The following is a 21727-nucleotide window of genomic DNA, read 5'->3' on the forward strand; positions in this document are numbered from 1 at the left end:
GAGCGGCTCTGCAATTCCCGTCCCTCCGTTCCACGGGGAGCCGAGCTGCCACTCCCGGAGGTCACCGGTGGCACCTGGGGACTCTGCTTCTTCCTCCGCACCAGCCTCCCGCAAAGCCAGCAGCGCCGAAGCGATGCCAAAGCCTCGGGAGGCACCGGCAGTGACGATTCCGTGATTTTTTGGACGTTTCCCGTGTTCCAGAGGAGACCATGACTTGCTGTACAAGTCGCCCCCGCTCCTCTCATGAGTAGGGAAGAATGTTTCCCCTTTGCAGGTCATTGCTCTGCTTGGATGTGAGCTCCCCTTCTCCCAGAAGGACTGCAGCGATCCCACGGCGTGGAGAGAAAGTTGTTCTGAGGGAATGGGAGCTGTGTCCTCCTGCTGGGAGCGCTGGAGGGGTCGCTGGGCTGTTCTCAACCTCTGCGAGGTTGTCCCCGTGCCTCTGCTGGGAAAGCTGTAACCCCTGGGACGGTCAGAATTCCCAAAAGCCTTTTCCTCTGGGACTCCTCGGGGTCCCAAGGCATCCACACCTGGAATGTGTCTCCCTGGACACATTTGGGAATCTGGCCTTCCCACGGTGCCACGAGGGGTTCTATAATATTTATAGTCTGTACCGAGCACGCTCTGAGAATGGTTAAACCATATCCCAAACTATGTAGAGGAAATTCCTCGGGATGTCTTGCTCACGAGCCAGGGGTGTTTGTGAGATTCAGGATGCGTGTGTGCCTTTTGTGAAGGCAGGAGCTCGTTTTTGTGTCCTTATAGGACTGAAAGTTGCAGCTGTGCTGTCCATTATAAAAGAAATGTTTATCAAAGTCTTTCATGAAAGGCAGGTGTATAAATTATATTTATTTTTTGGTACCCTTTTGCCAGGGGAAAATGGGAATTTGTTACTGTCCTTGGAGGATGTTATGATGTGTTCTGTGCAAGCTGCACCAATGTATGACAGGGTTATCTTGAGCGTCAGAAGTTGCAGAAACTTTTAACAGTCAAAAATAAATAAAAATATGCTTAATCAATCCAAAGTCATTTTATTTTTAAGTAGTTTTTACAGCTGGTTTCCCTGTGGTCAACTGACATGGGACAGATTCCAGTGAAAGCAGAGATATTCAGATTTGGCACCGAATTCCCCCGGTTCTGTGTCCATCTGGACCTCTGCAGTGCTGTTTTCCATAGCTCGGGAATATCAAAGCCCAGCTCTCTCAATGTGAGACAGAAATAACAGCACGCCCGAGCAGCCAATTCTCTGGGAAATCAGAGCCAAGGAAGGTCACTGCAAGGCTGAAAAAAATCATGGAATGGTTTGGTTGGGAGGGACCTTAAATATCACCTAATTGCAACCCCTTGTGACAGGCAGGGACACCAAACACAGAAAGTACTTTTGATTAAGAGATAAAGTTTTCCAAGGCACCTCACGGCACAATTCACATTCCTGGGGATGTGTCCGGGTCACAAAACACTTGGAAACATGCAGGGGGTTTAAATTCAGAGGTTTGGCTACGGGGCACATGCGTGGGGCTGCTCCGTGGCTGTGTGCGTGTATCGGGGTCCTGGACTCCCGTGAGCTACCGGGGATCCCCCCCGCTCCCCCCGGGGGTCTCTCTGCCCTCCCCGAGGGTCTTCCTGCCCGTTCTTCCTCAATCCTTCCCGAGGGTCTCTCTGCCCATTCCCCTCCATGTTTCACCGGGGGTCTCTCTGCCCTCCTCGGGGGTCTCTCTCTCTCCATCCCCCCGAAGTTCCTCCCCCAGGGTCTCATCGACCCCACCAGGGGTCCGTCCTTGTCCCCTCCCTCGCTCCTCCCGAGGTCTCTGCCCCGGGGTCTCTCCCCGTCCCCCCACGCTTCTCCCGGGGGTCTCATCGCCCCCTCCATGGGATCCCCCTTCAATTTCCCCCGAGGGTCTCTCCGCCCGTTCCCCCCCAGTTTTCCCCGGGGATCTCTCTGCCCTCCCTGGGGGTTTCTCTCCAATCCCCCCCTCCGCGGTCTCACCGACCCCTCCCCGGGATGTCCCCCCGTTCTCCCCCGGGTGTCACCGACCCCTCCCCGGGATGTCCCCCCGTTCCCCCCCGGCTGTCACCGGCCCCTCCCCGGGATGTCCCCCCGTTCTCCCCCGGGTGTCACCGACCCCTCCCCGGGATGTCCCCCCGTTCCCCCCCGGCTGTCACCGGCCCCTCCCCGGGATGTCCCCCCGTTCTCCCCCGGGTGTCACCGACCCCTCCCCGGGATGTCCCCCCGTTCCCTCCCGGCTGTCACCGACCCCTCCCCGGGATGTCCCCCCGTTCCCCCCCCGGGTCTCTCCGCCCCCCCCAACCGCGGAGTCCCTCAGGCCCCGCCCCCGCCGGTGGGCGGGGCCGGCGCGCGCTCCCCGCCTGATTCCCCGCGCCTCCGCTCGTTCGCATGCAGATTTATGCGCATACATTTGCATGCCGATGAGGCCGGGGTGAGGGAGGGAGCGGGTGGCGTTCAAAATGGCGGAGCGGGGCGGGCGCGGCAGCGGTCACGGCAGCTTGGACAAGAGCATCACCCTCCCGCCCGACGAGATCTTCCGAAACCTGGAGAACGCCAAGCGCTTCGCCATAGACATCGGTAACCGGGCGGGGGGAGCCTGCGGGGAGGGGGCGGCGGTGGGGAACGGGCGGCGGCTCCGGCCCCGCTGAGGGGGCCCGCCGGGGGCCGGGCCGGGCGCGCGCGGGGCACTCTGGGGAGTGTAGTCCTCCGCAAAGCGCGGGCCAGCGCGGGTTGGGCGCGGGCTCACTACAGCTCCCAGCGGGTTGCGCGGTACGGGGGGCGGCGCGGCGCACGACGGGAGTTGTAGTCCCGCCGCCGGGTGCCGGCGCGGTGCAGACGAGGAGTGGCACTACAAGTCCCGGCGGGCCGCGCGCGGGTAACGGGCCGCGGGGAGCCGGGCGGGGTGGCCCAGCCGGGGCTGCCCTTGGCGGCCAAGGGGGGACGGGGGAGAGCCCGGGGGGCTCGGCCGGACCGGCCGTGGGGCAGCGGTGCTGGGGGGTATCGGCTGCACCCCCTCAGAGCGCGCCGGGCCCTGCCCCAGTGCGCCAGGCCCGCGTGCGGAGCCCCTCGGCCGCCCCCCGCCCAGGCCGCGGCCCGCGGGATGCTGCGGGCGCTCCTCCGGCTCCCGGAACCGGCCTGGAAGAAGCAAAAAGGGCCGGAGACGGCGGCTGTGGCTCTGCCCGGGCAGGGCAGGGCGGCTGCGGGGCTTGCCTTGTGTCGGGGTTTGTCACTGCTGCCTCAGTCCCCCCAAAAACACCCGCTGCCCTGTGCATACGCCCCAGCAGCCGACATCGGCGATTTCCCGGCTCCCGAGCCGAGGGCCAGGGTGACACAGGGCAGGGTGACACAGGGCAGGGTGACACAGGGCAGGGTGACACACGGCAGGGTGACACACGGCAGGGTGACACCTGCGCGCCACAGCCGGGAACTGTGCGGGGACAGGCTGAGCCTGTTCCCAGTTCCTCCCGTGCCGGGATCAGCAGCCGTCCTGTGGACACCCGCTAAGCCACAAGTGCCAATTCACGCGTTTTCCTTCCCTTTCACCGTCTCGAGATCAGGGGAACTTTTTAGGAGAAAAGCCAGGGAAAAGAAAAGCAAGTGTTCAGGAGAACACTGCTGTGTGTGCTGGAGACTCAGGGACAGCGGGAAGAAAACCTGCACCATTATAGAAAATTATTGTGTCACTTCAGCCCCTCAGGAGCTGCTGGTTCCACGCCTGTGAAAATAACAGCTGGAACTGGCCCTTTGTGTGGGTCAGCTCGGAATTAGAGTCGTGGGATTAGTTATAAAACCTAGTTACATGTCTCAGCTGGTGTTCTGAATGGATTTAAGTCTTTAAAAACTGGGAGAGGAAGGGGATAATGCACAAAGCATGGCTCTGCATCCCGTGGGTCTGGTGGTGAATTCCTGCAGCACCTGTGCCATTGTCAGTGTAAAGAACATGACACTCCAACACTGAGCCTCAGTTTGGAGGTGTGGAGGGAGACTTTCCCATGAAAAGCTGTGCAAGCCCTCACCTTTTAGCAGAGCAGACCGTGGGTTTTGTTTACCAGAAACTTCAAAGCCCTGGCTGGGACACTGAAATCAGATCCAAGGTCAGGGAAGCTTTATTGCTTTTGTTACTGTGTCTGTCCATGGTCGCTGTACATTGACTTTACTTAAATTTTCCTGGAGTAAACTGCCTGTTTTTCTCCTACAGGTTGCAAATATTTTCCTAACAAAAATATTTGATCACTGTGGAAGAGCTGACAGTATCTTTCACCTCTGCTGCTTCATTTCTTGGTTTTTATTAGGCAGCAAAGTGCAGTGCCATTGAATTTAGCCATTATTTAGCCATATCTAACATTGCCAGGTTTTTATTTACTTTCAGGACTTTAATGTTAACCCAGTAGTGGATCACAGTTACCCTTAGACCTGGAGCACTGTGGTGGAAAACATTGAAGTTATTCAGTGTAACCCCAGAAATCCACTTTTGCAGGTCAGATGCAAAGACAGGGCAAGGGTTTGAATTCTGTTTCGAAGGGAGAGCTGAAAGTTTTATTGCCATGAGCAGACTGGAGGCCTGAAGGGGGGTGATGAGGCTGCTCTGCTCAGACTTGCACATTGCTAACATCTCCAACTGCTGTGTGCTTGAGAAACACCACTCTGAGCATTCTTTACCCCAAAGCCATGACCAGTCTTGCAAAATAATTACTCAGTACAGAGGGTCATTTTCTAACCAGCCACGAGTTTGCAGACTTGTCCCTAAAAGCAGGGTGAGAATATTATGTAGGTGTTGCTGCTGAAACACTCTGTGCACATGGGGGGCATTGCTCAGTGGTGGCAAACCAGCTGAGAAAATCCTGGTACAGATTTGGGGGGTTTCATAAAGTTTCCAAATAAGGTGAATAACAGCAGTACATGCACTGGCCTGGCTGATTAAGAATTTCCACTCCTCATCCCACAGCAGTCAGGCACAAACTGAATTTCTGGAGCTTTTCCCTCCTGTGATGCTCTGGGGGTTAACCAGGCCAAGCATTTCCTCAACAAAGGTTCTTTCTGCATTTCCATTAATTTTCTCTAGCTTTAACGGAGGAAACCTGGAGAAGCAAGAGCTGACAGAAACATAAGTTCTGTTGTTTGCTCCAAGGTGAGGCATTAATCATAACTTGTCATCTCTTTATGAACAGGTGGTTCATTAACCAAGTTGGCTTATTACTCAACTGTACAGCACAAAGTGGCAAGAGTGAGATCCTTTGATCATTCTGGAAAGGTGAGAATTCCATCAGGGATCAGCTGCATGTGATTGACTCACAGGGGTGAGGCTCTGGACTGGGTAGAACAGAAATGATATTCAAACCCATCTAATAACTTGTCCTATATAAAACTTTTTGGGAAGTGTTTATATTTCCAGGTACTGTTTGAAATATTTATTTTTCCAGACAGTAAGTGTGGTACTTTTGTAAAAAAACCCTCCTCCTGTGCAGACATAAGTTTCCTCATGCAGGGGATTTCCTGCACGTCATCTGCATGGGAGAATTGATTATCTCAGCTTAAGGAGAATTAAGACCTGTGAAACTCTGTTCTTCTCTGACACAGCTTGAGGTGTTACCTTTAATGACATTAACACAGTTTCAAGAGCAAGAAAAACACAAGTGTTGATGCTCAGTAGTTCAGTATTTAACCTTGTTTCTGCAAGAATCTTCTCTAAGAAATCCTTTTCTCTTTTAAAGGACATAGACAATGAACCTCTGTATGAAATATCTGTTCAAGAGGAGATTACAGCTCGACTTCACTTCATTAAATTTGAAAACACTTACATTGAAACCTGCCTGGATTTCATCAAAGACCATCTTGTCAATACAGAGACAAAAGTCATCAAAGCCACAGGTGGTGGTGCCTATAAATTCAAAGACCTTATTGAGAAGAAACTGGGGTTGAAGTAAGTGGAACTGCTTTTTCTTCTGTAAAGAATTAACTTACACCTACTCCAAAAGCTTTTGTCATTTTCCTGGGCATGCTCAGAGGTAATTCATGTGACAGTCATTTGTTGTACAGCTCCTACCTAAACTTCATGCAAAGGCTTGCAGGAGAACAAAGGGCAGCCCCATGAATTTACAGCTCATAAATTTACTGTTTCAAGCACCATTATCAAACACCAAATACTAAAAAGCTTACACTGAAACCTGCCTAGATGTCATCAAAGGCCATCTTATCAATACAGAGACAAAAGCAATCAAAGCCACAGATGGTGGTGTCTATAAATTCACACTTTCTATGCTGTAAGTGTAGAAAAACATTAATTTACCCCAATATTAAACATCACTGGGGAGAGCTTCAAGGCATCTCTCATGCTGTCATCTGTGTAGTAGATTCCTCAAGCCCTGAGGGCCTGTACTCATCTTTTACACTGTCTTTGCAAATTACTTACTTCTCCTGATAAGCTGGGCTCTGTTATCTCTTTATTTCACACCAGCCCCATTTAGTACCTTATTGGCTGTTACTAATGCTCAACTGATCAAGATAAGGAGGCACTTTCCCCTCCTATCTCATGTGGTGCACCTGGTTTTGGTGTTTATTTAGTTCTGACATACTCAACTTTTCCCCAGCTCCAAACCAGAGCAACTTCTCCACGGTGGAGCACACAAATAATTTTAGAGTATTTGAGATGAGTTTGTGCCTTGTTTTATGTGTTTCCAACGAGCCTCAGAATATTTCCTGTGAGAATTTCCATAAATCAATAACAGTACAGAGACACAGAAGTTCACAGAAGTCAGTGTGTGTTAACTTAGAGAAGATGATTGATAGGTCAGGTTTGAGTCACATTCCCAGACTCCACACTGGGGATATCCTGTTGTGAATCCTGCTACTCTTGTGAGAAGTCTCTTTTTCTGTGTTTGCTAATCCCAGCTGTAGGCTCCTCCCAGGCCCTTGAATCTGTCATAAACAAGTGCTGAAATGTCGAGGGGGCTTTTTCTGCTTTATTAGGAGGCAGGGGAAGAGCAACAGACAATTATTCCATGTTGGGAAATTGTTTGCTGAGGTTAATTTCCAGCTAAGCTTCCTGACCTACTTTATGGCAGGGGTGCACAGACCATGAAAGGAGCAGGGCAGGAAAAGAGCAGTGTAAACAAGCAAACGGGATTATTTTTGATGACAACATGATCAAAGTTACTGTGTAACTGGCATGGGAGGGGAGCACCAGACCATGTGCAGCTGGAGGTCTCATGTTTCCTGGGAGCTGGGCTTGTGCCACGTGGTGTGAAAATTCCTGTCTGCAAAATGCATGCAAACTCCTGCTCCAAAAGCAAACTGCCTTATCAGGAGGGCTGGGACATTTATTTAAGGCTTCTTCCTCCCCCTCAGAGTTGATAAGGAAGATGTAATGACCTGCCTAATTAAGGGCTGCAACTTTGTGCTGAGGAACATCCCCCACGAGGTGTTTGCTTACCAGAAGGATTCAGACACGGAATTCCGGTTCCAGACAAACCACCCCAACATTTTCCCTTATTTGCTGGTGAACATTGGCTCAGGGGTCTCCATAGTGAAGGTGAGTGGTGGCCAAAATGCTTTGTTGGAGATTGATAAAGGTGATCTGAAACCTCTCACTGGTTCAGATTTGTACTTGTTCTTGGGTATTGCAAGGTCTAAAAACAAAATTGTGCCTTTTTTGAAGTTTATTTCTATTAATTGCAGAGTTATGAATGCTTTTCTATTCACTATTTGTTTGAAATTACATTTAATTTGATGTTTAGAGAAGTGATTACCTCATGAGGACAAAGGCTAGCAGATCAAAGTGATTTTTGTTTGTTTTGTCACACTGTTGAAGAGACAAAGTTTAATGTCTACATTTAGCATTATTTGCCAAGAATTAAACACAAAGATTTCCAAAACTGCTTGTGGTGTACGTGCAACGTGCCCTTCTCACCTGCCACTTCCACAGTGGAAGGATTCCATCTCCACTGATTCCACTCTTCCAAGACCCTGCACACTCTGACATTTAAATCTGTGTTCAACATTAAGAAAGGACTTTCTAAATAAATCTGCCTTGTTTGATTCACAGGTAGAAACAGAAGACAAATTTGAATGGATTGGGGGCAGCTCAATTGGAGGTGGAACCTTCTGGGGTCTTGGAGCTCTGCTCACCAAAACAAAGGTACCAAGTGTCCCTTTTAAGGGGGATGGGATTAAATTAAATGCTGGCAGGAAGCCTGAAATGTTGGAATGTTAGGTGAGAAGGCTGAATCCTGGACTTGTGTTCATATTTTTGACACTTCTGATGCATAAAAGGAAGCTTTACATGGAAAAAGATACTGATGGAATATAGGGACAAGAATTAGTAGATGCTTATTGTGACCAAAAGCAATCCTGCTTGGGGCTCAAGGACAAGTGATGGACAAGAACCTCCTCAAAGTGGCCTGGTAACTTTTAATTCACTTTTCAGCTTAGAATGCCAGCCCAGTTCCTGCAATACTGTCTGCAGAAGAAAGCAGGGAGCACACAATTGCTGCAAAATGTCTGGGAGCTGAGAGGAGAAATTTTGCCTCATGGTTGGTTCCTTGGTTGCCAACATGAGTTTAAATCCTGGGCTGATGAACAAGGCCTGACTTAGTCCTGCTCTGACATCATGCTGGGCTTCCCAAAGAGCCACGTGGCTTAAATGAGTGTCCTAAATGTCAGCAGTGTAAGAAAAGCTAGAGTTACATATGCACTAGATAAGAAAATGTCAAAGTGGGGACACAGCCTGGGCTCTGCTTTTTGTTTGGTGCTCCTAGAGAAGAAATCTTAGAACATGACAGTGGCTGCTCTTAATTCTCTCTTGGTTTTGTAGAAGAAATTCAAGTTAAAGGGTTATAAATTAATTTTTGGGATAATGGAGCTCGCCTACAAGTTTAATTTTGGGGACAGTAAAGGCACACTGAGACTTTTTTTCTCAAACTTCTATTTTATTGTGCTCCAGGAAGATAAAATTCTGTTTGCTTTTAGTTCCTGTGTTTCTGACTTCCAAGATAAGGGATGCCACGAGGCCTCTGACTGTTTTATATGTGCTAACCCACCCTAGTTTTCAGGGGAAATTCAACTAAACATCTGCAGATAAGAAAGAGGTTGATTGTGGTGTTCATCTTTAAAGAAGCTCCACGTAAGATCTGTCTGTCTGATCACTCTGGATACATCCTTGTAATTAGAAATAGCCTGTCTTTGGCTGGCAGGGTTAATTCTAAGACTGGTTTTGGTCAGTAAAGATGCTGCAGACCTCTGACTCAGGTCAGCTGTAGTAACTGTGCCTCTCACCATCAGAAATTTGATGAATTGCTGCAGCTGGCCTCTAAGGGCCAGCACACCAACGTGGACATGCTGGTGAAGGACGTGTATGGAGGTGCCTACCAGACCCTGGGGCTCAGTGGGAATCTCATTGCCAGCAGCTTTGGCAAGTCCACCACAGCAGACAAAGGTACTGGGATAAAAAAGATCTACCCAAACATCTCCTCTGGCTCTTGGGAATCAACTTTATACTGATCTAACAAGTAGAGCTGAAAATAATCAACAGCTTCTTTCATGATCTTGTGTTTTGCCTGCACAATATTGATTTAAAATACTATGCAGTACTGCTTTGAAAGCAGACATTGAAATTTTCAGTTTGGGATTGCCTAAGCCAAGGGAAGATTTAAAAATAGCTATCTGGTTAGCCTGGGGTTAATTCATTCCTGTGGGAAATAGATGTGGCTTTCTGGGCTCCAGAAGGGCCCTTTGGCAGTAATTTACTACAATTTGCAGTTTGTTTACAGTGTCTTAATGAAATACTTGCAGTGCATCTCAGGCCAGGAGGGATGGATGAACCTCACCGTGGTTCCTAGAGAGAAGAAATGGATTCCTGCCATCCAGGAACTGTTTTTTCAAGAAATGTTTCTCATAGGCTTAGTGAGGGTTTTTTTTTGTTTGTTTGTTTGGGTTTTTTTTTGTTTTTGTTTTTGTTTTTTTTTCCTGATAGCTTTAATCAAATCACACTCCTCCTTGTTAGAAGTACATTATATATGTGAGGTTTTTCTAGGGGGTAACACTTTTCTTCTCCACACATAAGGAAAGCTGCTCCAAACCCTGGATTTTTCCTTCCACAACTGCAGGCTCAGTTAGAAAAGCACAATCCCCTGGAGCTTCCTCAATTTGTGTGCAATTTGCTTTATTCTTCCTTGCCTTCCAGAGTTTTCCAAAGAAGATATGGCCAAAAGTTTGCTCCACATGATCAGCAATGACATTGGCCAGCTGGCCTGCCTCTATGCCAAACTGCACAACCTGGATAAAATCTATTTTGGGGGGTTTTTTATCCGGGGCCACCCCGTCACCATGCGCACAATCACCTACAGCATCAACTTCTTCTCCAAGGTAAGGAAAACACAGGGCTCCCTGCAGCAAAGTCACATTTTAGGTATTTTTCTAGGCTGTTAATAAATGAATTTTCACATGAAGTAAGCTTAGAATGCTGCTTCTTAGGTAGGTAAGGCAGGGATCTGTTGTGGGAGGGGTGAAATCAGTGTGAAATGTCTGGGAGTTGTGTCTGGCCTTTTTTCTCTCTCCCTACCTCCCTCTCTCTTATTTTTTTTATTATTTTTTGATTGACAGTCTGTCTTGTAGCTCCAAGTAATGAGTTTCCACTGTGTTCTTAGATAGTCACCATCATTATTCAATTCCTCTTGCTGATTTGCATCTTTCCACCCCCAGGCCATGCAGTGTGGGGTTGTTCTGCTGAGACAGTTGGCATCAGTGGGGTTTTGTTCCTAAAGAGAAAATCAAACCTCAAATCAACCAAGCTGAAGTTCTTTGCAGGTTTTGAAGCTGTGGAAAATACTGAAGACTTTTGACTAGAAAAAGGTCCAATCCACAAGCTTGTTAATGGTTGTTTCAGGTGGATTAGTCCTGCACTTTGGGAATTTTATAGAATAGATTACACCATTTTTTTCTCACGTCAGTACTTCATGCAAGAGACTCCTGTGTGCTGCTTTTTCCCCTCTTAATTTCACCATTGTTGTCCCTTTCTGTAAAACTTGCTGAGTTCCAAGAAAGCTATTGCAAAACTGCAGCTTTAGGTTGTTGCAAGAGACACTTTGCCAGGGATTCAAATCCAAATCTCCCTGTGAGCTGGAGCTGCTGTTTCCCTGTAGCTCCCCTCAGGGTGAGCTGTTCCCACAGTCACTGCTGAATTCCTTGGAAAAGGCTGTGTCTCACCCAGCCTGGGAAAGCTGAGGGGCCCTGCTGTGAGGATGGAGGGCTCTCCTCCCCAGCATTCCTGTATTTTGCATTAATAATTGAATTCTTTGGATGGGGGAATGCTTGCCTGTGGGTAATGCCCAGTGTCTGTGTGGAGTTGAAGAGCAGTGCAATAAAATAAAGACAATGAGCAGTGTCCCAAAGGTGTTGGCTGCAGTGGCACACACTCACCTTGGCAATCACATGACCTTGCATTTCCAGCCTGTTGAAGCAAGAGGAGTTGAATATTCATGGAATGATGCAGTGGTGTTTTCCAGGCGAGGCCATAGAGCACACACCACTGGTGCATGGGTGTTTTCCAGCTGTGTGATAACTGGGGAATGATGTGTGTGAGCAGCTCCTCCCTGAGCTGTTCCAGAAGCACCATTAAGGTTGCTGAATGTGTGAGAATGTAGCACAAATGACTATTACCATCTTCTAGTTGTTTCTATTAAATTAAAGTGTGAAACTAGTGACAAAGAAGTGCCTGTTAGCCCTCAGGGACCATCCAATTGCAATGTTTCATATTGTGGCAGGGAGAGGTTCAGGCATTGTTCCTGAGACATGAAGGCTACCTGGGAGCCATTGGGGCATTTTTAAAAGGAGCTGAACAAGACAGTAAGTACAGCACTGCTCTGTTCTGTATATGCTGTGTTCTGAAATGTCAGTGTACTGTCCAAGTTTCTCTTAAGAGGCTGCATGTAAGCTGTTGCCTAAATCAATCCATTTGGCACTAATAAACACAGATGCTGGGCTTTGGTTTTATACATTCTGGCAGGGACATCTTAATTTCTCACTGGATTTCCTGCTCACCTTTGAGAAGGCAGCAGGACTGTGCTTCTCTCTTCTCTGCACTTCTACAAAGAACAGTCACAGCTCTAAATCCAGCTGGAGAAATGTGGGTTTGGAGAACTTCCCCCTCTTTAAGAGGCCACATCTGAATTCCTTTAATGTACTGAGGAAGACCAGCATCTCCAAACTGTTTGTTTGAGAGTGAAAAGCCTCACAGAGGAGACCCTTCTGTCCAGATCCCTTGGATCCAGGGTGCTTTGGTGGAATTCTGCCTCTTTAGTTTTCCTTTTCCTCTGTTGGTGTGTACTGGCAAGCCAGGCAGTGCATTGGTTACACTGGCACAACTACAGGCTGCTAATGGTACTTAGCTCAGTAAGTATCAAATACACCTCCAAAATATGGGTGTGGAATTCTTTTCCTGCCCATTTGATAGAGATGGGCAAGGAACCAGCTACTGAGGAATTAAAGACATTGCTTCTGCAGCATGTACTGTACATCTGAGCTCATTAAACTTTTCCCAAATAAAGCAAATATAGAAATAACTTTAGTGTTTCTCTGAAGCTTACATTTTGCTTTGAGAGTTCTGTAATATTATTTTGTTAATAATGGATCTAGATTTAGAAATAAGAAATGCTCAATGATAGTGCTTTGGAGGCATGCTGATTAATGACAAGGAAATGGGGTTAAAAATAATGATTTTAGAGCTTAAATTGTCTCTTGTCTCAGGTTGAAGCTCTTTGGAGCAGGTAATTCATTGAGTGGTTGAAATATCTCTTTTGGGGGTTAGAGGGAAAAATTCTGTTTGCTTTTAAAGACAAGGGGAGCTGGCTTGTGTAGTGCAGCAGCTGCTCAGAGGGATGCTGGCTCTAGACTCACTCACAGGAGTATTCTCAGTTTTATTTTCAGATTATGTGTGTCTGTGTCTTTCTCTTTTCTAGATCCAAACCAGTACAGCTGGGGAGAGAATTATGCTGGGAGTTCTGGGCTTATGAGCACATCCCCTGATGTTTCCCCCATGCAGAGAACACGGAGTGGTACAGTATGTGCTGTCTTTCCTAGACCTGTGTGTGTTCTCTTAGCAGTGGTGACCTGGACATAGGTGATTATTCTCCAGCTGGTTGCTTCTTGCCTCTGAGGCTCCTGCTTCCCAGAGAAGTGACCAGTCTGGTGTCTGGTGTGGTGTTGTCTCGTGTCCTGTGTGGTGTTGGATGGAATGTTTCATAAAACAGACTGGCTGCTACTTTGTCTTGCTCTCCTTCACCAAAGAGGGGGGAATGTTTGTCTCTCACCCTTTCTCTGGAGCAGCTGGATTTTGCTGCAGCTGAAATATCTTAGAATTTGGAATTTCATGTTCAACCATCTTGAAGCAGTGTTAATTTGCTTCCTATGAGAAGAAAAATACAAGATTGGACAGAAGAGCATAAGCCCAGTCATCTCTTAAAGTCACTGACAGTCCAGCAGTTCTGATTCCACAGTGGATTATTTTCACACTGGATAATTTCTGTCTGTAGGATGGGCATGGATACAATAATCCACAGAGGGGACTGGATTATTTATGATGACCTATAATTGTCTGCAAATCTGTCAGTCTTAACAGTGGCTGGACTTCTGCAGCCCTTGTGCTAATTTAATTAATTGTGAATTAATTTCTGAGTGAGTTCTAATCCGTCTCTTTTCTTTCTCCCCTAGTTTGACATGCTGGAAATGGACAGATTGGAGAGACCACTTGTTAACCTGCCACTGCTGAAAGACCCCTCCACCTATATCCCAGACACTGTTGACCTCACAGATGATGCCATGGCCAGAAAATATTGGCTCACCTGCTTTGAGGAGGCACTGGATGGGGTAAGTGTCACAGAACAGTCCTGTGTGAGTGACACGGGTATTTAGGAAACAAATCTTCTGTGGAGCAGCATGTTTGTCCTGTAAAATATTCCTGCTGTGTCACCCCTCTGGAAGTGCAGCCCCTCTTTCCCTATAACCTGGCATTGTCCCAGTCTCTTAAGGAAGGGCTTGGTCCCTTCAAAGGCAGAAATGTTCTTTTGTGGTGCTTTTTTTTTTTTTTTTTTTTACCTCCTGAAAGGTGTTTTCAAAGCATTTTCTCTCTTTAATGGCACTTGGACCTCTCTGTACAGAGCTGCAAGCAGGACAGTTACACAACCAAAGGCCAGAGATCCTTGGGTTGTTCCTCCTCTGGGAGCAGTCCTGCTGCCTCACAGACACTTTTCCATGGGAAGAGCACAGTTGGACTAAACACAAATTATTTTTTTCTGCACTGAAGCTGATTCAGGCAGTTCACTGGAGTAAAACAAAAAGAGAACACAAGGGGTTAACGTGCACCATTAAATTTCTGCCTGTTTCTCCTTTAGTGTATGTGCATTGTTATTTTTTCCCCTCCTCTAAGTAGTTAGAACTTGTGCTTAATTTCTGACAGTACAGTCTGGAAAACAAACTTTAACTCTTTTGGGATGAAAAGAGACATTAAAGTTGTTGTTTACTGTTTGGAATGAAGGGAGGCTGGGAGGTGCTGTGTGGGAGGGAGCAGCCAGGCTGCAGGCACAGAACAGGGAGGCAGATGGAGGGGTTATTGCTCAGACTGAACTTCACATCAGTTTCTAGGAAGAAGAGTTAATTTGGTAACTGCAGTGTTGCCTCTTTTCTCTGCCAGGTGGCAAAGCGAGCTGCAGCCAGCCAGCCAGACTCTGTGGATGCACAGGAGAGAGCTGAGAAATTCCGGCAGAAATACTGGAATAAGCTCCAGACACTCAGGCAGCAGCCCTTGTAAGTGGTTTTATTTTCCCTTGCTGCTTCTGTTGAGCAGTGAAAGCCCACAAAAAGCTAACCAGGTTGTGAAGCAGAGCAAACAAAGCCAAGTAGGCTGAAGACTCAGGCAAGTTTTTGTGCCAAACATCAGATCCTCTGCACAGAGATTTTGGATTTCATGTCTTGGAATTGAGCAGAGAAATTCTATCTTGGCAGACAATTTGTTATTAAAAATCTGTACATAGTTATTAAAAATAGCAGCAAGTTAATTCTGAACATTCTCCCTCCCTGTATTTAAATAATCCTATTGTAGATGTAAGATTATTGAATCTACAACAAATAATCTTAATTGTAGATTCTTCTTGTAGATTCAATAATCTTATTTAGAGCCAGGGTTTAGCACCTGTGACTTTCAGCTTCAGTGCTCATGTGAGGGGCTGTGACTTACAGAGGAAACAGAGGGAAAAAACTTTTTTCTGTTTGAAGTAATGGATTTGTTTTTTCCCCCTTCTCCCTTTTTAAAGTGCATATGGTACCTTAACAGTCAGAAGTCTCTTGGACACAAGGGAACACTGTTTGAACGAGTTCAGTTTTCCAGATCCCTATTCCAAGGTGAGTTCAAGACACTTTTCTAGTGCTCTGAAACTGTTGAAGTGATGGATGGCTCAGAGGGGAGAGATCAGGAACCAGTTCCTGCACTGGTTGTGAGCAGCTGGGGGAGGAGGAACAGCACTGGGGAATGGGACATTAACCCCTTCACCTGAACAGGCTCCTGGTGAGGATAATGATAACCAAAAATATCACCAGCTTCAGTTGCCTGACAGCCCTGAGAAGCCATCCTGGTGCCAGCCCTGCCCCTGAGCTGTGTGTGATGGCTGTCACCAGACACTGTCACCAGGCTGTCACTGCTCTAATTCACTCCTCTGTGGCTGCTTTTGTCACTTGTGAGATTCTCAGCACTGGGTTGGAGTGGACACAATGCATGACCTCCTGCTCTTAAAAGCATTCATTGCCACTGCCATTGCAGCTGTTTTCTCTCTGTGCTTTGTTCTGTGACATGAAATGTTTGGGGAGAGGAGATTTGAGTCATTATTTCTCAAAAATCAGTTTTCTGTATGTCCATTCCTTACTTGTGTGACATATAAATAACAACAGTGCTAGTGGCTGATCCAAGACTCTTTTCCTGACCGTTGACATATTTCTGCAAAATACAGAGAAAGTTCTCCCTGGCTGCACTGTCATGTGGTACCTTTCTCACTCTGAGAAAGGACTAAAACACACATGAGGTGGCTTTTGCTTATGTTTGCTTCTTGTAATTCAGACATGTTTACTGCCAAGACAAGATATTGGTACCCAGAATAATTTTAAATTTAAGAGAAATCACCCTGTAACACTGATATCACTGGAGACAGAGAAGAGGGAAAAAAAAAAAAAAACTGAGAGCTGCTGAGAATTTGGGGTGATGCAAAGCAAAAAAAAAAAAAAAAAAAACACCAAAAAAAACAAACACCCTTCAGAATTTGTTGGACTGCTGGTGGTGGTTTCCTGGGTTTGATCCATCATGTTACTGCTACAAGGTTTTTGTATATCCACTCTCCCATTTCCCACCTTGCCCAAGAGCCATTTCCCAATCTGCTTAAGATCTATTGCATCTCTGACTTGCTAAGAAAAGTAATTCTTGGGCTATAGATCATATCCTGGCCCTCATGACACATTTTGTGAGAATCCAGGAAAGTTTTTCCTTGGTCCTAAGCACACTGACCAATAATTGGTTGATCCATGAGAGGCCACGAACACAGTGGAGATGTTTAAAAGTGGCCTTGGGACTGAGACAGCCAAAGCTGGGTAAGAAATGTTGGTCTGTAAATCCAGTGTTTCCTGTCTGTTTTACAGGTAAAGCAGAAAGAAAATGGAATAGCCTTAAAGTGTTTCCAGAGTGTGATCGAGTCCCTGGATTCCCTGGACTGGGAGGAGAGGCAGTTTGCACTGGTGAAAGGACTTCTGGCAGGGAATGTCTTTGACTGGGGAGCAAAGGCAGTCTCAGAGTAGGTGTTACATCCTTTAACAGCACCCTTTAAGCTACAGAATCTCCAGTTGTGGGGTTTTTCCTAAAAAATGAAGTTTCTCAATCTCCCCATCAGCCTTTGTACAGCACTGTTACAGCCTGCAGCTGGTTTAAGTCATTACATTCCATGGTGGTTTGCAGACCCAAAAATGTCTTTTTGTCTGTAGCCTACTGCCTGCAAACATCTGTACATTGCTGAGGCTGTTTTCTTATAGCATCAGAACTCTGATTTAATGTCCTGATGAGCCTTTTGTTTTTAACATGATCACAAAATACATTTCCCAGTCCTGGCACCCACAGGCACCCCCAGTATAAGCAGTGCAGTAAAATTGCTGGGCACCAGCTAAAGAAATGTTTGAATTCCACTGATGTGAGATGGAGGTGTTGAACTGTGTGCCTTTTGTCTCTCTCCTGTCTCAGTGTTCTGGAGTCTGAGCCACAGTTTGGGTTTGAAGAAGCCAAGTCAAAGCTCCAAGGTAAGGGGAGATCCCTGCTGGTGGTTGGATGTTCATGAGGGAATGGAGTGGGAATGTTTGTGAGAGTTCCCAGATGACAAAGAATCATTAGGGCTTGTTAGGGTTATCTAAAGGAATTAAACCTGCAGATTCTCTCCTTGAACACAGAGATGGTCACTCACTGCTGTGTCCCTGCCAGGGAACAGTGTCCTGGGGGTCCACACCCAGCTCACACCACTCCAGAGCTTTAGTGTGAAAATTCCACTTTGGGCCTTTTCACATTTTAGTGTGAAAATTCCACTTCAGGCCTACGCTGCTGGAGCCATTCCCATAACAGAGAGCTCAGGAGCTCTGTCAGCCTAACATTGAACATTCTAAACCTGAGCTCAAATGCTTCAGTGCTTCAGTGAGTGCAGCATGAACCTCCTGCTTGTACCATGTGCAGAATGACTGCTGATAAGAGTTAGTGGCTGCTGATAAGAAATGCTGACACTGCTCTGTCTGTGCCACAGAACGTCCCTGGTTGGAAGATTCCTACAGCCAGTGGCTGGAGCGACTGAAGGTACGACCCTGGGTGGCCCTAAACCCACTAATTAACCACCTTAATCATCAAACCACCTTGGTAATTGTGGGGTTTGAACAGACTCTGTTCAGACAGCCCAAAACAAATCCCTAATTCACCATAAGAAAGGAGTAAAGGAATTAGTTTAAAACTTGCCAAGCTGTTTCCCTGAATTCCCACTGGAGCCCAGCTGCTCCAGAGCCTCCCCTCCTTATCAGGGCTCTTATTTCCATACACCCAGACCCTTGAATTTAAAAACTTGGGGCCCAATGTAGTGTTTGAGTAGTTCCTGCTCCTGAATAGCCAACCTAAAACTGGCATTAATGTAAGAGCTTGCTGGAAGTAATGAACTTACCAATTAGCAAAGCTTTTTTTTTTTTTTTTTTTTTTTTTTTTTCATGTGATCTCTTTTACCATTTAATTAAGATTCATTAAAAAGCTTTTGTGTCTTTGTGTAAATCTGTCTGTTGAAAATGGCAGCCTAAAGGCTGGGGATGAGCAGACTATGACAAATCATTACATGCTCCATCCTAAAACAAAGCACCAGCTAATCTTGTGTAACAGGGATAATTAGGGAGCAACAAGCACTGTCCTGTCAGTTTTTATTAGGAATTAAGCATTTTTCAGTTCTTCTGCTGTATGAACTGGAGTGAACTAAGTTTCATAACACCAGGTTGAGAACAAATGAAGAGGTTAATGGAGAATAGGCACTATCTTTTCATTTTAGGATGTCACTGCCCCCACAGTGCATGCTGCCCTTTCCTGGCAGAAGGGAATCCTGTTCAGCCAGCACCAGGCTGGCTTAAAACACCCTCCAAGGTAGGTCCAGCTGGCACCCAGCGCGTTCAGGATCACAGCCTGACTCTGGAGTTAGGCCTGGCTCGAGTTGGCAGGTGGAGGTTTTATTGCTGGAGTTTGAGAGCCCTGTCTCAAACACAGCACAGGAACTTGAGGGGTGTTTTAAAACAGGAACTGTTTTAAACCCCTGTGCAAAGACACCGTCAGGGAGCCCCATTCCTCCTCTGTGTCACTGATGTGTGCTGGGATTTTGCTGCAATCCAGACCCCAATGCTCAAATGTTTGAGGGAATAAAATGTGGGGGTTTGGAGGAGTAGCTGTGAATAACAATCTGCCCTGAGGTGAGTGGTGCTCCATCCTGAATGCATTGGTTTTCTCTTGCAGGAGGGTCCTCCTCATAAATGTGCCTTAATTTTCGCAGATAACAGTGGGATAGACATAATTTTAGGAGTCTTTCCTTTTGTCCGAGAGCTCCTTTCTAGAGGGACAGAGGTGAGTGGTTTTCCTTGCCATTTCCTATGGAGTTTTGGTAACTGCTGGAAGGTGTCACTGCCCACCAGCAGGACACTTCTCTGCCAGACTGGGAATAATCCAAGCACCTGGAATGCCAGAGCCTGACTGTGTGACCTCTCCTGGCACCTTCCCCCCAGGTGATTTTAGCCTGTAACTCTGGCCCTGCCCTCAACGACGTCACCTACAGCGAGTCCCTGATCGTGACCGAGCGCATCGCGGCCATGGACCCCGTGATCCAGTAAGCACCACCTCTGTCACACCTCCCTGGGGACAGCAGATCCTGGGCACAGCCTGGCTTTGCATTTCACTGTTCATCTGTAACTGCAGCCTCAGCCCAAGGCAGAGCATTTGCATTCATTAAAGTGAAAAATTTAGTAATTGGGTCTTTCTGGCATGCCCACAGTTATATTTCTTGTTGTGTCTTCCCTGACAAGCACTGCAGCTGCTCTACCAGGAATTTTCTGTGTTAATAGAGGCAAATCCATGTGTGTCATACACAGAGTGTCCCCAGGAGAGGTTGCTCAAGGAAACATTGTGTTTCCTGGTGAAGTCCCTGCAGCAAAGGAAGCCTTTGTAAAAGAGGGTTTGATATTTCTGCTTCTCTGGCTTATTCCCAGATGTGCAAGGCCCTGCTGAAGCAGCTGTTTAATATTTTTGTCTTTTTAAACAGCTCTGCACTGAGGGATGAGAAGCTGCTGTTGGTTCAGACGGGTTCCAGTTCTCCGTGCCTGGATCTGAGGTACGTGGGCAAAGTGCCACTGTGTGGTTTGTGTCCCTCAGCTGCAGGATGGTCAGAGCTTTGGCTGTGGAGCATCCCAGCCACCCTTCCCACTGGGAATCACTTCTGCACACCCATTAGGAGGTGCTTAGTGTGGATTTACAGAGCTGTGACACTGCTCAGACCTGACAGCTTTTGGCCCTTGGTGAGGTGTCTGTGTTCAGGACACAGCTGGGTGAGGAGCTGTGGTTGTAGCTGATGTCAGATACTGTAGGTGGCCAAAACCACCTGGGACAGAAGCATCATTTCACCTTGTTTAACCTATTTCCTTCTGATCAGTTCCTCTATTGGAGACAGAACTTACCTGTGTCAAAATCCCAAGCTGGGTGCATTTAAACAACATTTCAATTGATCCCCTTGGCTTTCAGGTGCCACCGTTTGTGGGCACGTGTAACTCCATGCAGAATCCCAGCTGGCAGCTCTGGGGGCAGCTGCAGGTGTGGCTGTGGTGTGGCTGAAGGTGGAGCTAAGGTGTGGCTGCAGGTGTGGCTGCAGATGGAGCCGAGCTGTGGCTGAAGTGTGGCCATGGTGGTGGCCACAGTGTGGTGGCCGAGGGGTGGCCACAGTGTGGCTGCAGGTGGAGCTGAGGGGTGGCCAAGGTGTGGCTGCAGTGGTGGCCGAGGAGTGGCTGTGGGGTGGCCACAGTGTGGCTGCAGTGGTAGCCAAGGAGTGGCTGCAGAGGTGGCCAAGGGGTGGCCGAGGGGTGGCCACAGTGTGGCTGCAGGTGGAGCTGAGGGGTGGCCAAGGTGTGACTGCAGTGGTGGCCGCAGTGGGGCTGCAGTGGTGGCCGAGGGGTGGCAGCAGTGTGGACGAGGGGTGGCCACAGTGTGGCTGCAGGTGGAGCTGAGGGGTGGCCAAGGTGTGACTGCAGAGATGGCCGAGGTGTGGCCGCAGTGTGGCCGAGGGGTGGCCAAGTGGTGGCCGCAGTGTGGCCGCTCTGACCGCGCTCTGTTGCAGCCGCCTGGACCAGGGCCTGGCCGTGCTGGTGCGGGAGCGGCAGACGGACCTGGTGGTCATCGAGGGCATGGGCAGGGCCATCCACACCAACTACTACGCCGTGCTCAGGTGTGAGAGCCTCAAGCTGGCCGTCATCAAGAACTCGTGGCTCGCCGACCGCCTCGGGGGCAAAATCTTCAGCGTCATCTTCAAGTACGAAGTGCCCTGTAAATGATGGGGCTGGCACGGCCGATGGACTTGCACTAGTTTAACTGTAAAGAATGTATTTTTATTACAACAGGGACAAGAGTTCACAGGAAATTCCGTATTTATATTGTGCTTTTGTGACTTAAAAAAGCGACAATATGATTCACTCTATAGTCTACACACTCAAATATATATATGTATATCACTCATTGTTTATTTTGGTAAGTGTTTATTTTAATGCTGCAGTATTTGTGATGAAAAGACTTTATTTTTTTGTTCTGTGAGACATTCATATAGAAATATATTTAAATGTCAATGAAACCTTTTTTATACATCTCTGCCTACTCTGCCAGCAGTGACATAGCACGTACCAAATAGTTTTTAACTGCTAAGTGAACCTGATGTTGCATTTTCTGATGTTGCATTTTCAGCTTCTGGACTTACCTAAAGCTGTCCTGCTCTGTGCAGCTCAGTTGATGGAAGGGCTGATCCACCTTCTCACCCCACAAAGGTTGCTCAGGCTGTGACTGAGCCAGGGCTGTTGCAGTCTGAGTTAAGGACCAGCCCTGGTTTCCCAACACCTGGAATTCCTTACCCCTTGTTTGTTCTCATTAGCAGGAGGGACAAGGGA

The 21727-nt window shown here is 47.6% G+C and overlaps 1 protein-coding gene and 1 long non-coding RNA gene across 2 annotated transcripts; one reads left to right on the forward strand and one right to left on the reverse strand.

Annotated features, from left to right (window-relative positions):
• Positions 1-1011: 1011 nt before the first annotated feature.
• Positions 1012-2505, reverse strand: LOC128818480 (uncharacterized). Its single transcript, XR_008440490.1, has 2 exons — positions 2416-2505; positions 1012-1281 (listed from the first exon to the last, which is right to left on the reverse strand). It is a non-coding gene; the product is annotated as an uncharacterized LOC128818480 (long non-coding RNA).
• Positions 2467-21305, forward strand: PANK4 (pantothenate kinase 4 (inactive)). Its single transcript, XM_053997874.1, has 19 exons — positions 2467-2584; positions 5176-5258; positions 5719-5927; positions 7352-7535; positions 8049-8141; positions 9284-9437; positions 10185-10366; positions 11764-11845; positions 12958-13058; positions 13709-13864; positions 14688-14800; positions 15307-15394; positions 16676-16827; positions 17268-17323; positions 17815-17864; positions 19047-19154; positions 19313-19413; positions 19846-19914; positions 20911-21305. The coding sequence occupies exons 1-19, from the start codon at positions 2467-2469 to the stop codon at positions 21122-21124; spliced, it is 2313 nt and encodes a 770-aa protein (XP_053853849.1). The 3' UTR covers positions 21125-21305.
• The last annotated feature ends 422 nt before the right edge of the window (positions 21306-21727 follow it).

This window comes from Vidua macroura, chromosome 23 (genome assembly GCF_024509145.1).
Source record: "Vidua macroura isolate BioBank_ID:100142 chromosome 23, ASM2450914v1, whole genome shotgun sequence".
In the NCBI taxonomy this organism is placed as follows: domain Eukaryota; kingdom Metazoa; phylum Chordata; class Aves; order Passeriformes; family Viduidae; genus Vidua; species Vidua macroura.

Coding starts and splice junctions, on each gene's coding strand:
- PANK4 (XM_053997874.1), top strand. CDS start 2,467: ATGGCGGAGCGGGGCGGGCGCGGCAGCGGTCACGGCAGCTTGGACAAG. Junction 9,438..10,184: donor GTCCACCACAGCAGACAAAG/GTACTGGGATAA, acceptor CTTGCCTTCCAG/AGTTTTCCAAAGAAGATATG. Junction 19,155..19,312: donor TCCTTTCTAGAGGGACAGAG/GTGAGTGGTTTT, acceptor CCTTCCCCCCAG/GTGATTTTAGCCTGTAACTC.